At 35.4% G+C, this 14976-nt stretch overlaps 1 protein-coding gene and 1 pseudogene across 2 annotated transcripts; both read left to right on the plus strand.

Moving 5' to 3' along the window:
• Positions 1-6758: 6758 nt before the first annotated feature.
• Positions 6759-10436, plus strand: LOC147938814 (linoleate 9S-lipoxygenase 5-like). Its single transcript, XM_087465961.1, has 9 exons — positions 6759-6986; positions 7216-7514; positions 7618-7861; positions 7944-8282; positions 8366-8451; positions 8550-8657; positions 8755-9059; positions 9157-9420; positions 9516-10436. Exons 1-9 carry the CDS (start codon positions 6842-6844, stop codon positions 10282-10284), a joined length of 2559 nt encoding a protein of 852 aa, XP_087322087.1. The 5' UTR covers positions 6759-6841; the 3' UTR covers positions 10285-10436.
• A 2826-nt stretch (positions 10437-13262) lies between these two features.
• On the plus strand, positions 13263-14745 carry LOC104715476 (F-box protein At3g49510 pseudogene; annotated as a pseudogene). Its single transcript, XR_015566294.1, has one exon. The product of XR_015566294.1 is annotated as an F-box protein At3g49510 pseudogene (transcript).
• Positions 14746-14976: the final 231 nt, after the last annotated feature.

The raw sequence follows: 14976 nt of genomic DNA on the forward strand, positions 1-14976 counted from the left end.
TTCTTTAAGAGTAATCATTAGCACAATTTATTGCATATTAATTTTTTAAAATGTAACTCCCAAGATGTTTGAAAATTTTTTAAAACAAATCTTTCATCATATGAATACACTTTAATGTATTAAAACAATTTGTGTTTTACAAAAAAAAAACACAGACAAAACCTATGGTATATTTATTCTTTGAAAGTAAATGTAACCATAACTCCCGTGATGTTTGACAAAAAAAAAAACTAAAAAACCTCTCATACTACTACAAATTTATCTATAAATAGCTAGAAAAAATCTTCATCAAACATCATATTCTACCTCTCACATAATTTTCTAAATTTTGTGATATTTAACTTTTTTCTTTATGTGATATTTGTAGGTTTTGAAATAAATAAGTTGAGTTTTTTCCAAAAATAAAAAATAAAAAATAAATAAAGAAATAAAGAAGTTGAGTCAAAATTTTGGAGCATATATAGAAGTCAACATGTGACATGTGGTTATTAATTAGAAAGAGTTAGATGAAGAAGGCTTTAGGAACATAACATATTCTCTCACTTGTAAATGTTGGTAAATGTTGTTTCGAATGCCTATTTTGCATATTAAAATTGTAATTTGTTTTTATTTTGATCCATTTGATAAATTTTTAATATAAAATTTTTAGTTTTAGATCATAATTCATAAATCCTAATAGATTTTATATCTTAGTCACAATATTTATGTAACTTATTACTCATGCTATATTTTATACAAGTGTGTTTGTATGTATTACCCATGAAAATGAGTTTAAACAAATATTAACTGTTTCGAATACTATTACTTTAAATTTGTTCCTTAACGTTACAACTGTGTTTGTATGTATTTATTAACTTTCTTTCCGATAACTATTTCCATGGCCCTTTATTTTATTTATAAGTTATGACTTCTGATGAGAAAGGTTTTACAATGGTAGGGTTTAGAGACGAGGAAGATTTATATATCTCATGATATAGGTTTTCAAAGCCATGTGTGTAACGCCCCCGAACCGTTCTATGACCACAAAGGCCATCGGACAGCCACGGGACGCCACTTGCGGAATTGCACCGAGGTGATCAGGTCGAGGGACGGAAGCTGCAGACTTCCCGACCGGTCCTCCCTGGCACAACTCCACCCGCAACCAAGGTTACTTAGGCTTTGCAACCCTTGTGGCCTGGTGCGTTGTGTTAGCCCGGACAAGGCCGAGTATCATTTGCAACTTGCCATGTTTTCCTGAAAACCGTATATATTACTTTAATAAAATAATTCATCAAAAATACATCATTAAAGCAATATATAAAGATAGTCGGGAAATTTATACATAACCGTTCGTAAAAATATAGGGTTTTACAAAGAACAGAAGAAAAACCCTATCCGGCACCCTAAAGTTTGCTCCAGCTCTAGACTCACTTAGGCTTCCCTGCAAGACCAAAATAATATCATGAGTAATCTAAGATTACTCAGTGAGCCTCGGTACCCGTTTCTCCTAAACAGGATTCTACTTTCCCAACCCGACTACCCCGGTAAGCAAAGAAAACAAGCAAGTAAAACAAACTTAGCAAGTTATCAAAGCTACGTAACGAAAACCATAGCGGAAGCAATTTAAACCACACACAAGCGAGAGAGGTTAGATCAATACGACTCGACTCGATGATCTAGACTCGCTATACACATCTCAAGACGACTAAAGAACACTTTAGACTCTTGACTCCTATGCAACTCGCAAGGACACTCTAGAATAAAACAAGGGACACTTGAAATATCCTAGACTCCTTCGCCTATCAACCGAACAAATACATCTAGAATACTACAAGGATCGCTTGGAATACGCTAGACTCTTTTCACCTAAGGGCCCCCGATAATCTGTTCCGTTCCATACCATTCCCCATGCCGAGACCACAAAGGTCACCAGCAATGAGCTCACAATTATGCTACACCGTCATATAGTAGCTAGCTAGCCGTGACACTGTCCCCGCGTGAGTGGTCGTCGGGAACTCACGCGTGACAACCGCTTGTGGAACAGAAAAATCGACTCACTATTCTAGCTAGACTCGAGAACAAATATTCAAGAGGCTAAGCTAAAATAAGAACACTCAACAATAATTCAAGCAATGATAATTCAAGCACAAAAGCAAGAATACAACATGCAATAATCAACAAGGAGCAAGAAGTACACATCATGAAACTTAAGATTATTCTACATGCATGCAACCAAATCAAACGACGTAAGCAAAATTAATGCAACAAGTCTTAATATGCATGCAACCATTTGATTTAACCGTTTAAATCCTTAAGTCCAAATTACGCATGCAACGCCATTTAATCTCTTAACTTCTCAAGTTCGATTAAGCATGCAAGTTCATTTGAGTTAACCCATTTAAATCCTTTAAAATTCGTTTAAGCATTTAAGCTAACCTCACACGAATTTATGCAATAATATTTCAAATGAACTTAGCCAATTTACTCACGCATGCAACCAATTTTAAGCAAGAAATATTGCTAGTAAATTCACTAAATCTCGTCATGCATGCAATCCTCTTAACCAAATTTTAGGTGAGTCCAAATTACTTATCATGCAACTTGTTCATTTTCACATGGTGATTCTAACTTGAATCCTACCATATTTGCATGCATCAACTTTTAACCGAAACTACATGCATCTACTCTACATGCCTTACCACAGACTCACATCTTGGACGCGTTCGTCGATGATTACTGGACTTCACCGCACCACCCGATCAGACAGTTTTCGCGTCGACAGCTCCCCGCTTCTTCGACCGCTTCGTTCCGCAACCAACTTTGTTTCTCGGCTTCACTCGATCAAAACCGCGTCTCGTCTCTTGGTTTTTCTTTCTCGACACAACCGCTTCTCCTCTGGGTCTTTCTTCTTCGACACAATCACCGTATTTTCTCGATGATCTCTTCGACACTAACACCGGTTCGTTGTCGATGAAGTCTTCGACAGAAAACTCCTTCTTTTCTCGGTCTTCTTTTGACGTAGCGTCGACGATCTCCCTCTCGATCTCTCTCGATCTGTCTTTCGACAATCTCTCTCGGTCTTTCTCGACAAACTCTCTCGGTCTCTCTCGACTTTGAGAGAAAAACAAGACTTTGGTGTTTTAGTGTTTGAGAGCAAAATGAGAAAAGTGAGGAATGAAGTCTCACATCCTCTATTTATAGGCTCGAGCTCTCCCTCTTTTCTCTTAGTGCTTCTTGACAAGTGGCGAGCTCCTTAGTTGCATGTTGAGCGTGATTAACACCCCCCAATAATTAATCGCCATTTAGTCCACTAACTCCCCTCTATTAGTGCATGAAAATTATTTTATTAGTGCATGTGATTGCATGTAATCTGATTGGTCAGATTTTTAGAAAATAAAATTTCCCATTTTTCCTCAGCCCAACTCGACTCTCGGTCAAGATTTCTCGGCACTCCTCGTCTCTTGTCCGATGTTTCTTGGTAAAACCCGTCTCTCGGTCGACGTTTCTCGACATAACCCATCTCTCGGCATTCTTCGGTCTCACCCGGACGTTCCTCTCGACATTTCCCGGACCGTATCGGTTCTCCCGATAGTTCTCGGACACTCTTTTCTTGGTCTCTCAGACTTCCGGTATTCCCCGGACTACTTTTCTCGGCTTCTCGGTCAATTTTCTCGACTCCTCGGACAATTTTCTCGACCATCCCCAACCTTCTTGATTCTCTTCGGTCATCTTGATCTTTTCCCGGACATTCTCCGAACATCCCTTGGACGTCTCGGTATTCTTCCTCGGTTCTTACTCGACTTTCCCGCGGATGTCGTTTCCCCATAAACCATTAATTTTTAGTCGATCTTAAGGCCTCGATCTCACCTCCGGTCACTTCAATCTTGGCTCGGCTATTTCTCGACTCACGAATATTTTCTCGGACTTCTTCTGGTCGTTCTTCTTTGTTTAATTTCTTCTTCCTTTTGAGTCTTTCTCAAGTCATTTCCTTGAATTTTTATTTTGGGATTTTTTTACCCTTGGTGAGGGTCATTACAATGTGATTCTTCCAAATTCATTTTTTATTTTCTTACACAGTTTAGCCTTAATTATTTTTTTTAAATATAATTAACATCTAATTTCTTTTCACAACATTATCGTTTGGGTTATACTATGTATGCACTTATTTTCTCTTCTCATATGTTTCATTATTTTTTCTAGTCATGATCGATTGTTGATGATGTGATGATAGTGCTTACCCGCAAGCAGAGCAAGACAATAGGATTTGACCATGTGTGCAAGATTCATCAATACTCATTTAAGAAGACTCACCTCTACCACGTGTTTTATCAAGTCGAAAGATCCAAAGATCACCCTAAGCTAATCCCATTTACATTCTAGAGATAGAGACGGAGGGAAAGAGAAAGAAAATAATGGGTGCAAATGGTTGCACAATTGAAAAGGTTGAAGGAGTTGAAAAAAATTATTCAACTAAGTTTCACCATTTGAATGGAAGAGATTGAAAAAGTTGGAAAAAACTATTCAACCCATTCAACTTAAAAAGTTGAAAAAATAAACTAATCCTACAGCAAATTTGTTCAACTTGTTCGACCACTATTTTGGAGATGAATGGGTTGAATAATGTTCAACCTAATTTTGTTCAGCTTAATATTTCCAACTCTTTCAATTTTATGCAACCATTTGCAGCCAATGTCTTGGAGAAGTAGGAAGATCTGAGTTATCTCTTCTTCCATCCATCACATGATTTTAGAAATAAAAATATAGAAAGAAAAAATAAATTTATCTGGTGAACAATTATTTTATGTTCTCTTAGGTTATATTGTTAACACTAAAAAAAGTAACTTGATAATATGATGGTATGTTTTTACTCTCGTTGGTCATTTTGAGTATAATACAACATATATATATATATATATGTTATTTCCAAACAGAAAAGTATAACACAAAAAAGCAAATTTTATTGGATATAATAATATATCAGTATATATTAATAACATTTATTTATTCAATGCTAAACTAAAATTCAGTTTGCATTTAGTATGTTCAATAAATATAAAGTACGTGATAAAAATATAGAAATATCTAACAGAGAACTTTCTTTTCCAAATGCAATTAATCAAGAAACACAAAAATTATACTTCTAGAACACAAATGCATTTGAAGTCATTTGTATAATTCATTAAGATTAAAATATTTTATTGCTAAAACATTCAAATTATAATAATAAACTTTTTAAGCATGTTGGGTAATATATAAATATCAAAATTATTTAAGAGCATGAGTTTCGGCTCAAGAAGAGGTTATTCGAGAAATTCAAGCTATTGTCTCGTCCTTCTTAGATGTGTCTAGTTTTAGAAGATATTGATGTTTTATAGATTATGTTAAAAGCGAACAAACTAATACATCATGTCCATGCTCAGCCGTATTTTATTTTCTATGTAATCAATGTTCTTTTCTCAATGTAAAAAATATTTGTACGTCTTGATTGTGCATCAAAATATAAAGAGTTCTAAAATAAAATATTTTAAAGTAACCTTTCATATTAACAAAAATTTTCAGTTTAATGCTTAACTAATCAATAGTCATTCACTTTAAGTGATTGAGAATACTTATTTTAAAACAAAATAAATAACAAACATAAGATAATATATCGAAACACAAAATATAAAGTTTTAAATATTTTAATAAATCTAAAATATGTTAAAATTATTATAAAGCGATGCGCGAGTCTACTTCTAGTATATATTTTTTTTTGACTAAATACTTCTAGTATACTCTCTCCGTTTCAAAATATAGGATGTTTTGGAGAAGTTTTTTGTTTCATAATATAAGATGCTTTCAAATTAATTTCAATGCAACTTTTAGATTAGTTTAATACTCCCTCTGTCTCACAAAGATTGAAGTTTAGGATTTTACACACATATTAAGACAGAGAGAATATATGATTTATTTTTCTAATACTTTCTCACTTTCCCACCTTCCCACTTTTACACTCCATACACTCTACAGCATCAGTAATCATTAAAACAAAAATTTATTAAAAATATTCAAAACATCAATCTTGTTGGGACAAAGAAAATTCTCTAAAACTTCAATCTTTGTGAGACAGAGGGAGTATTTTCTATTTATGCAGTATTGTTTCTGATTGGTTGAACTTGTTAAAAGTAAAGACTTCTTAATCTGCGTGTTTTGCTTAAAACATCTTATATTTTGAAACGGATGGAGTATATATATATATATATATGCATGTTTTGTAGTTAATTTTCACAAAAGAACATAGGAGTAGTATTTAAAAAATGCTCTATAAATTGTTTCAAAGTAACGACCACGCAGTCTTAATTCGAACAATTGACTTCAAATTCCTAACAAATGTTGCACGTGCGCATTTTTCAGGTTTTGTAAACTTTTTTCAAGTTAAGATTCTACATGAAGTTAATGATCTCCTTGGGAGCATAATTTGATCTCCACAAAGTTAATGATCCTTCGTTAGTACATTTGACTAAAAGTAGTAAATGAACCATTTACTAAAACTAGTAAATGAACCATTAGCAAATTGAAATACATTTGACTAAAACTAGTAAGTGGACGTATATAGACTAATATATGAAATGTATAAATCATTTACAAGGTGGGTATTAATAGTACTTGGTGTAGTTTTGAGGAAAAACTTTTACTGAAATTGGATAAGTAATTTATTGTAGAAAAAGAACGTAGAAACTAAAACCCTTGGTGTTCAGTCTAGATTCAATATAAATAGAGTATCACATCAGATTTGTGTAATATGCGAAAAAGAAGAACATTCTTATAATCTCACACATCTCTCTTTATTATCTTCGTATCATACCCCAAGAAGACTAAGACGATGAAGATAGAAGGAGAAGTGGTTGTGATGAAGAAGAACCTTCTTGATTTCAAAGACGTCATGGCTTCTCTTCTTGATCGAATCCATGAACTTCTTGGTCGTCGCATCTCTCTTCACCTTATCAGCTCTCTCCAACCCGACCCGGGTATTCATTCTTTCTTTTACCCGACCCGTTTACAATTTGCATCTTAAAAGTTATCCTCTTTTTTTTCCATTTCATCACTAAAGTTTCCATCTTTTATTACTCTGTTTTTCCTTAAATCAATCAAATTTGATAATAAACTAAGATTACTATAGAAGTTTCATTCTTGTTATAAACCTAAGTTTCTGTGTTTTACTTTAAATAAAATAATATTTTGGATATTATGTATCAGCCAATGAGAAGAGAGGTAGACTTGGGAAAGCAGCACACCTGGAGAATTGGGTAACAAAAATAAAAACGTCAGTAACCGCTGAGGAAACCACGTTCGGAGTCACGTTTGATTGGGACGAGTCAATGGGACCACCGGCTGCGTTTGTGATCAAGAACCACCACCATAGCCAATTCTACCTTAAGTCACTCACCCTCCGCGGCTTCCCGGAAAGTGAAGGCGGTCCGATACATTTCATATGCAATTCTTGGATCTACCCGAGTCACCGATACCGTTCCGACCGCGTTTTCTTCTCAAACAATGTAACTCGCTAAAACGAATTGGGGTCATAATATAATACACAAAATTGACCTGGAAGTACCAACTTTTTAATTTTTTTTTTCTTCATTTAAACTAAAAAAAAAGGCATATCTTCCAAGTAAGACGCCGGAGCTACTGAAAGAGCTAAGAAAGGAAGAGCTAATGAATCTAAGAGGTAATGAGAAAGGAGGAGAACTCAAAGAATGGGACAGAGTTTACGACTACGCTTATTACAACGACTTAGGTGCTCCGGAGAAAGGTCCTAACTCAGTCCGTCCGGTTCTCGGTGGTTCACCTGATCTTCCTTATCCCCGTCGTGGAAAAACCGGTCGTAAACCCAATAAATCCGGTTAGTCAACTCAAACTTTTGAAATCATATATACATTGCAAAACTCAATGGTTACTTGACATATACGTCATTGTTTGATCAGACCCTAAGTCCGAGAGCAAGCTGGCTTTGCTCAACCTAAACATATACGTGCCACGGGATGAGCGGTTTAGTCATGTGAAGTTCTCTGACGTCCTCGTTTACGCACTCAAAGCGGTGACTCAAGTGCTCGTCCCTGAGATCGCCTCTGTTTGCAACAAGAGCATCAACGAGTTTGACTCCTTTGGAGATGTTTTTCACCTTTATGACGGTAGTATTAAGCTTGCCAATGGTCACACCATTTCTAAGCTCCGTGACATTATTCCATGGGAGATGTTTAGAGAGCTCATTCGTAATGACGGAGAACGGTTCTTGAAGTTTCCATTGCCTGACATTCTCAAAGGTAACGTATAAACAGTTAGATAGTCGATTTAGACCTAACCTTTTTTATAGATTTTGACATACAGTGATCCTATATTGTTACAGAGAGTAGGTCTGCTTGGAGAACCGATGAAGAGTTTGCCAGGGAAATGCTGGCTGGTCTCAATCCAGTGGTGATTAGTCGCCTCCAGGTTTTAAATCTTATCATTCAACTTTTTCTTTGGAATAATTGAAATTCTTCGATTGATCTCGCTTGATTACTAAACAATTTGGATATACAAAAATGCAGGAGTTTCCACCAAAGAGCAATCTGGACTCTGCAAAGTATGGAAATCAAGATAGCTCGATACGCGAAGAGCACATAGAAGCGTACATGAACGGCCTCAATCTCCAAGACGTAAGTATCATATAGCTTTCTTGTTTGACAAGTAACCGATTTATAGCCATTTGTAGCTAACTGCAGTTAGTTTTGTTTTGTGTTGTGTATAAAAAAGGCTTTGGAACAGAATAAGCTATACATATTGGATCACCACGATGCAATAATGCCTTTCCTGACGCGGATAAACTCAACAAATACTAAAACCTACGCGACTCGAACCCTTCTGCTGCTTCAAGATGACGGAACACTGAAGCCTCTCGCCATAGAGCTGAGTCTTCCACACCCACAAGGCGAACCACATGGATCCGTGAGCAAAGTTTTTACACCAGCAGAGACGGGAGTAGAGGCATCGGTTTGGCAGCTTGCAAAGGCTTACGCGGCGGTTAATGATTCCGGTTATCACCAGCTTATAAGCCATTGGTAAATAAATGTTGAGAACGTTGTGGACTATCTAGAAAGATTTGATTTTCGGTTTGAAGTAATCGGTTCATTGGTAAATAAATGATGGTTTTTGCAGGTTGCAGACGCATGCGGTGATTGAACCGTTTATAATAGCGTCGAATAGGCAACTCAGTGTGGTCCATCCGATCTATAAGCTTCTACATCCTCATTTCCGTGACACGATGAACATCAATGCATTGGCGCGACATGTCCTCATAAACTCAGACGGGATTCTGGAGATAACGGTCTTCCCCGGTCGATACGCCATGGAACTGTCTTCTTCAATTTACAAGAATTGGGTTTTCACCGATCAAGCTCTCCCCAAAGATCTCGTCAAAAGGTAAAGCATCAAGTCTCTTTCTACACAATTCTTGAGTCACAAGTAAAACTAGAGTCTTGCGGGACACGTAACCTTAAATTGCTTTGTTTCCGCAGAGGAGTTGCCGTGGAAGATCCTAATAGCGAAAGTGGTGTTAAGCTTTTGATCGAGGATTACCCTTATGCGGTTGACGGTTTAGAGATTTGGTCAGCGATCAAAACGTGGGTCACAGAGTACTGCTCATTCTATTACAAGGACGACAAAACCGTCCAAACCGATATAGAGATCCAGTCATGGTGGACCGAGCTCCGAACCAAAGGCCACGGCGACAAACAACACGAATCATGGTGGCCATCGATGCAAACCCGCGACGACCTCATCGAATCCTGCACGATCATCATTTGGATCGCTTCTGCTCTTCACGCAGCAGTCAATTTCGGACAGTATCCTTATGCCGGGTTTCTCCCTAACCGGCCTACGGTCAGCCGTCGGTTTATGCCAGAGCCAGGTACCGTTGAGTACACTGAGCTGGCAGAAGACACTGACGTAGCGTTCTTGAAGACGATCACGCCGCAGTTACAGACTCTTCTTGGGATCTCAATCATAGAGACCTTGTCTCTGCATTCAACGGATGAGGTCTACTTAGGGCAGAGAGAATCACCGAATTGGACGGCTGATGATGAGGCTTTAGAGGCGTTTAAACGGTTTGGGAAAGAACTGGAGCTGATAGAGAACAATATCATAAGGAGAAACAATGACAAGAGGTTCAAGAACAGGACCGGACCGGTTAACATACCGTACACTCTGTTATACCCGAATACTACGGATTACACAAGAGAAGGTGGGCTTACTGGGAAAGGGATCCCTAACAGTGTCTCAATCTAGAATTGCTCTTCTTGATTTCGTGATTATGTCTCTTTTTCGAACTTAATTATTATTTTTTTTTTGGGTTTTGCTTGCTATTATGAACTCTTCTACGTTACTATCCTTTTATTTTGATCGTTCAAAGTCAATATATTTTTCCCCTTGGTTTTATTTACTTCCCACCATTGTTTAAGTGTTTATATAACTATTTAGTCTATTTTTTTCTAACAATATGGATCTCGATCGATCTCCACATTTTTTGCGTACTAGTACTAGTAGTATATAAAAAAGTTGTGGAAACATATATCAAGTTTATAGTGCAACTATCTTAGTTTATCGTATCATTGAATTAGTTTGACTTTGACATGATTGTAGTAACTATTTTCTATAGAGAGATCTAGAAGATCACAAGATTAATAACAATATATTCTATCTTTATTATTCTAGATATTGCAATCATTATAGTTTAGGAAACTCTTGTACTATATAATTCTATGTAACCTAAAGATTATAATCATGAGAGTCAATATAATATTTCCTAAACACTAATGTGTTCATCTCTCATCAATCTATAACATGGTATCAGAGCAGGTTATACTTGAGTTTAGATCTAACAATCAAACTCTTTAACCCATACCTTCCCTAAGCTATTGAGCTTCTCCATCTGTTTATCTTTCTTTTTATTTTTTTTCTATCACTACTTTCTCAACAAAAAAAAAAAAATTCGACTTAGTTTTCTACTGGACAAGCTTATCTCACCTCATAATATCACCAACATGAGATCTTCCATCTTCATCACTGGAGACGCTGATGGTGACATGATCTCTCCGAGATTCGACCAAGTCATAGCCAAGCTGCCTTCCAACGAAGAAAAGCTCTGTTGCCGCTGCTCCAACACGAACCAGCTCCGCCGCCTCTCGACTCGAGACTCCTCCATATGTGTGCCTTTTTGCATATTTCTGCATGCCATCTTTGTCGATCTGGTCAAGTCACCATTACTTCTTTAAGCTATATGCTTCTCAAGGACTTATGTCGTTCCTGATCCAAAGTTGATCATAAGTTTTTAAGTCGTTCACGACTTCTCTAAGCTATTTGCTTCCTCGTGCCTTCTCCAAGGCCTTTTACGGTATATCCGTCTAATAACATGGTTCAAGCGTAATGCTTCTTCAGTCGTATCAATCTCAAGCCTTCACTCCATGACACCTTGAGCTTGAGGGGGTGTATAGAGAGATCTAGAAGATCACAAGATTAATAACAATATATTCTATCTTTATTATTCTAGATATTGCAATCATTATAGTTTAGGAAACTCTTGTACTATATAATTCTATGTAACCTAAAGATTATAATCATGAGAGTCAATATAATATTTCCTAAACACTAATGTGTTCATCTCTCATCAATCTATAACATTTTCCTCAAACATAGACCATACTGTTTAGTGTTTAATGAAGTAGGTGGAGTAATTCGACTAATCCGTCTTTACTAGCTCTAAACTCTAGTTACCTATAGTTTACACATGGCTTTGTATTCCTTTGCTTCCTGCAGCCTTTAGTCCTCTTATTGCTAGAATCGTTTATTTCTTTTTGATTTGGGGTATCTGATATATTTTTAAGCGTAGATTATCGCATACCCCAAAGCTTCAAGAAACAGAGTATTTTGCACACAGCCAATAAAGACTTCATGATCGACGCTTAGAACAACAAATACCCCAAAGCTTCAAGAAATTAAACAACAAAGTATTTGCTTATACGTTTATATCCTTATACACATGTTTTATGTAATGATAAAACCACTATACAGTGTATATCATATATCATGTTTTCTTGTTGTGAATTATGACATATTTTTCCAATTGTTTCTTAAACCATCAAAGCTTGTCGTACGTCAGGTTCTACAATTTAGTTATTTGTTGTAGCGCTAACTTAATCTGATTGGGTGATTGAATTAGAAAAAATTCTCATAAAAATTATAAAATAATATAGATAAAATGTATTAACTGAAAATTATAATAAAAAGACACAACTTTTAAAAATAAAGTACTAAATAGTTAAATATTAAAATACATATATATATTTATATATATATATTTTTTTACGAAGAGCTACGATATATAGGCGCAACCTTAAATTACATATTTAAATTAATTAATATTGTTGACAAAAAAACTTAATTAATATTTATAGATTAATATAATTATTTCAAAAAGTCTTTAGTATTAAATAACATTTTGTAAAGGACACAACTACTTGAACAAAAAGTTGTGATAAAGAAATATGAATAACATATAGTAAAAAAACAAAACTCTATAATAAACAGACGCAACTTTGTATAAAGACGTACCATATAATTAACTTAAATATATGTATATTTTACGATAGTATAAGAAGAATGTCGCAATTGTTGTTGGTATTTATTTAGATTGTTATTATTATATAGATTTATTTGAAACATGTTTATTACATTTCTTTATTTGCATACCAAACGTAATTTTCATTTTCTCAATGTTAACTATATGTTTTTCCATGAAGTGAAAATAGTAAATTATTATAACAAAGTTTTTCATGAGAGGTAGAAAATGTTTCTAAATTAAATTTAAATTTAACAAATCACTACATTTTAATGAGATGCTAATAATTTACTGGAAAGAAGTAAGTTTTCTAACTTATTGGATAAAATTAAAAGTAATTTTAATTAAATAAAAATTTCCAGTTTAATGAGATACTAAAAAAAATATTGGATAAGAAGTAATAAACATTAAAAACTTTAATTTTAATTAAAAAAATCTCTACACTTTAATGGGATACTAAAAATGTATTGGATAAGAAGTAAACTCTCTATATTTTTGGATAAATATTTTTAAAAAGGTGAATTTGAGTGTAAGAAATCTCTACATTCTAATGAGATAATAATAAGTTAGTGAGTGAAATGTATATTAATTTATATTTCTCTTTAATGGGATTTTTCAAATGCAATAGACCTATTTAAACAACCTTAGCCAAAGCAAAAGGTTATCATTGAACACAACAGATTGAAGAAGAACAATACAAATTTCTTGAGAAAGTTAAAACACTTGTAAGAAGAATGACGACCATATCCGACCTGCCAGATGATTTGGTAGGAGAGATCTTTTCTAAGGTTCCATTGACATCTCTAAGCGCAGTGCGATCTACTTGTAAGAAGTGGGAAGCTTTATCAAAAAATCACATCGTTGGTAAAAAAGCAGCATCAAGGAGTCGTCAGTTTCTGGAGTTCATGGTTTCAGGTTCTGATGTTTGGTCTTTGAGATTCGATCTCCAAGGAATCCGCAATGAAGAAGACGACTTGAGTGATCCATCTATGAAGCAAATAAATATACCTAATACTGATCAACTCGAGATATCTCAAGTCTATTACTGCGATGGCTTATTGTTATGCATCAGCATCACCAAAGACAAATCGAGCCTTGTTGTATGGAATCCGTATTTGGGGCAAACCAAATGGATTCGACCCGGAAACAAATTCGACATATTTGACAAGTTTGCTCTCGGATACGACAACAATCATAACCACAAAATCTTGAGGTTTCTTGATGATGATGACGTGAGAAGCAGACGCAGTCAAAGAAGCGACACTCATGTCTACGATTTTAGCTCTGATTCATGGAGGGTTCTTGATGTCAATCCGGACGGGGATGCACCGTTTTATTTCAGTGGTGTGTCCTCGAAGGGAAATTCTTACTTCTTGGGTCGAGAAGTGGCAGGTGAACTGTTGGTAAAAGACATTGAACATTTTCTAGTCTGTTTTGATTTCACAACTGAGATATTTGGACCGCGTTTGCCTCTGCCGTTTGATCCCTCTCCTGATCTTAAATATACGACTCTATCTTGGGTTAGAGATGAGAAGCTCGCTGTATTAAATAGCCACTCCGACACATTTCAGATATGCAATATTTGGGTTTCGACTAAGATTGAGCCCAATGCGGTATCTTGGAGCACTTTTTTTACAGTGGATATGTCACCAGTCAATGGTTTTCAATCTGGGCTTTCGACTTACTTTCCCCCTTGGAGCTTCTTCATTGACGAGGAGAAGAAAGTAGCAGTGTTTTTTAATAACAGTGAGACCAAGACCTGTCGCTACCAAATGGCTTACATCGTTGGAGATGATGGATACTTCAAATCTGTCAACATCGGAGAAATTTCAAATTCCCAATGGAACCGAGGCAAACTTGTGTGCTCTTCTTATGTTCCAAGTTTAGTGCAACTGCAAGTTTAAGACTGCTTTTAGTTTGAAGTAATAGTTGATACTTGATAGAAGTATGATAAGTGATAACTAAACATCAGAGTTTACATGGGCTTGAATTCAATATTAGACTCTGATTTGATATGTTAATTCAGCCGAGATTTAAGTATCTTTACAAAAAGACAGTGTTTAAGTAGTAAAGTGAAATTTAATTTTGAGTTATAATTTAATAGTTAAGAACAAAATGTTGTGTTGTAGCTCTAATGCAGAGTTCCTTACCCAAAAAAAAACTCTAATGCAGAGTTTTCTCTTCCATGCATACAGCAGAGGCTTAAGCTTATTTACTTAGTGATTATATCTACAAGTTACACAAGAATCGCATAGCGAGTAACAAATTGCTGTCTTGTTGAAGAAGTTAGTCTACAATTACATAGCGACGGTAGGCTCTCAGAGATTAAAAAGTAGAGATACACTCAACATAAACAAAAGGTT

Source organism: Camelina sativa, chromosome 9 (genome assembly GCF_030686135.1).
Source record: "Camelina sativa cultivar CO46 ecotype springtype chromosome 9, ASM3068613v1".
Taxonomy (NCBI): domain Eukaryota; kingdom Viridiplantae; phylum Streptophyta; class Magnoliopsida; order Brassicales; family Brassicaceae; genus Camelina; species Camelina sativa.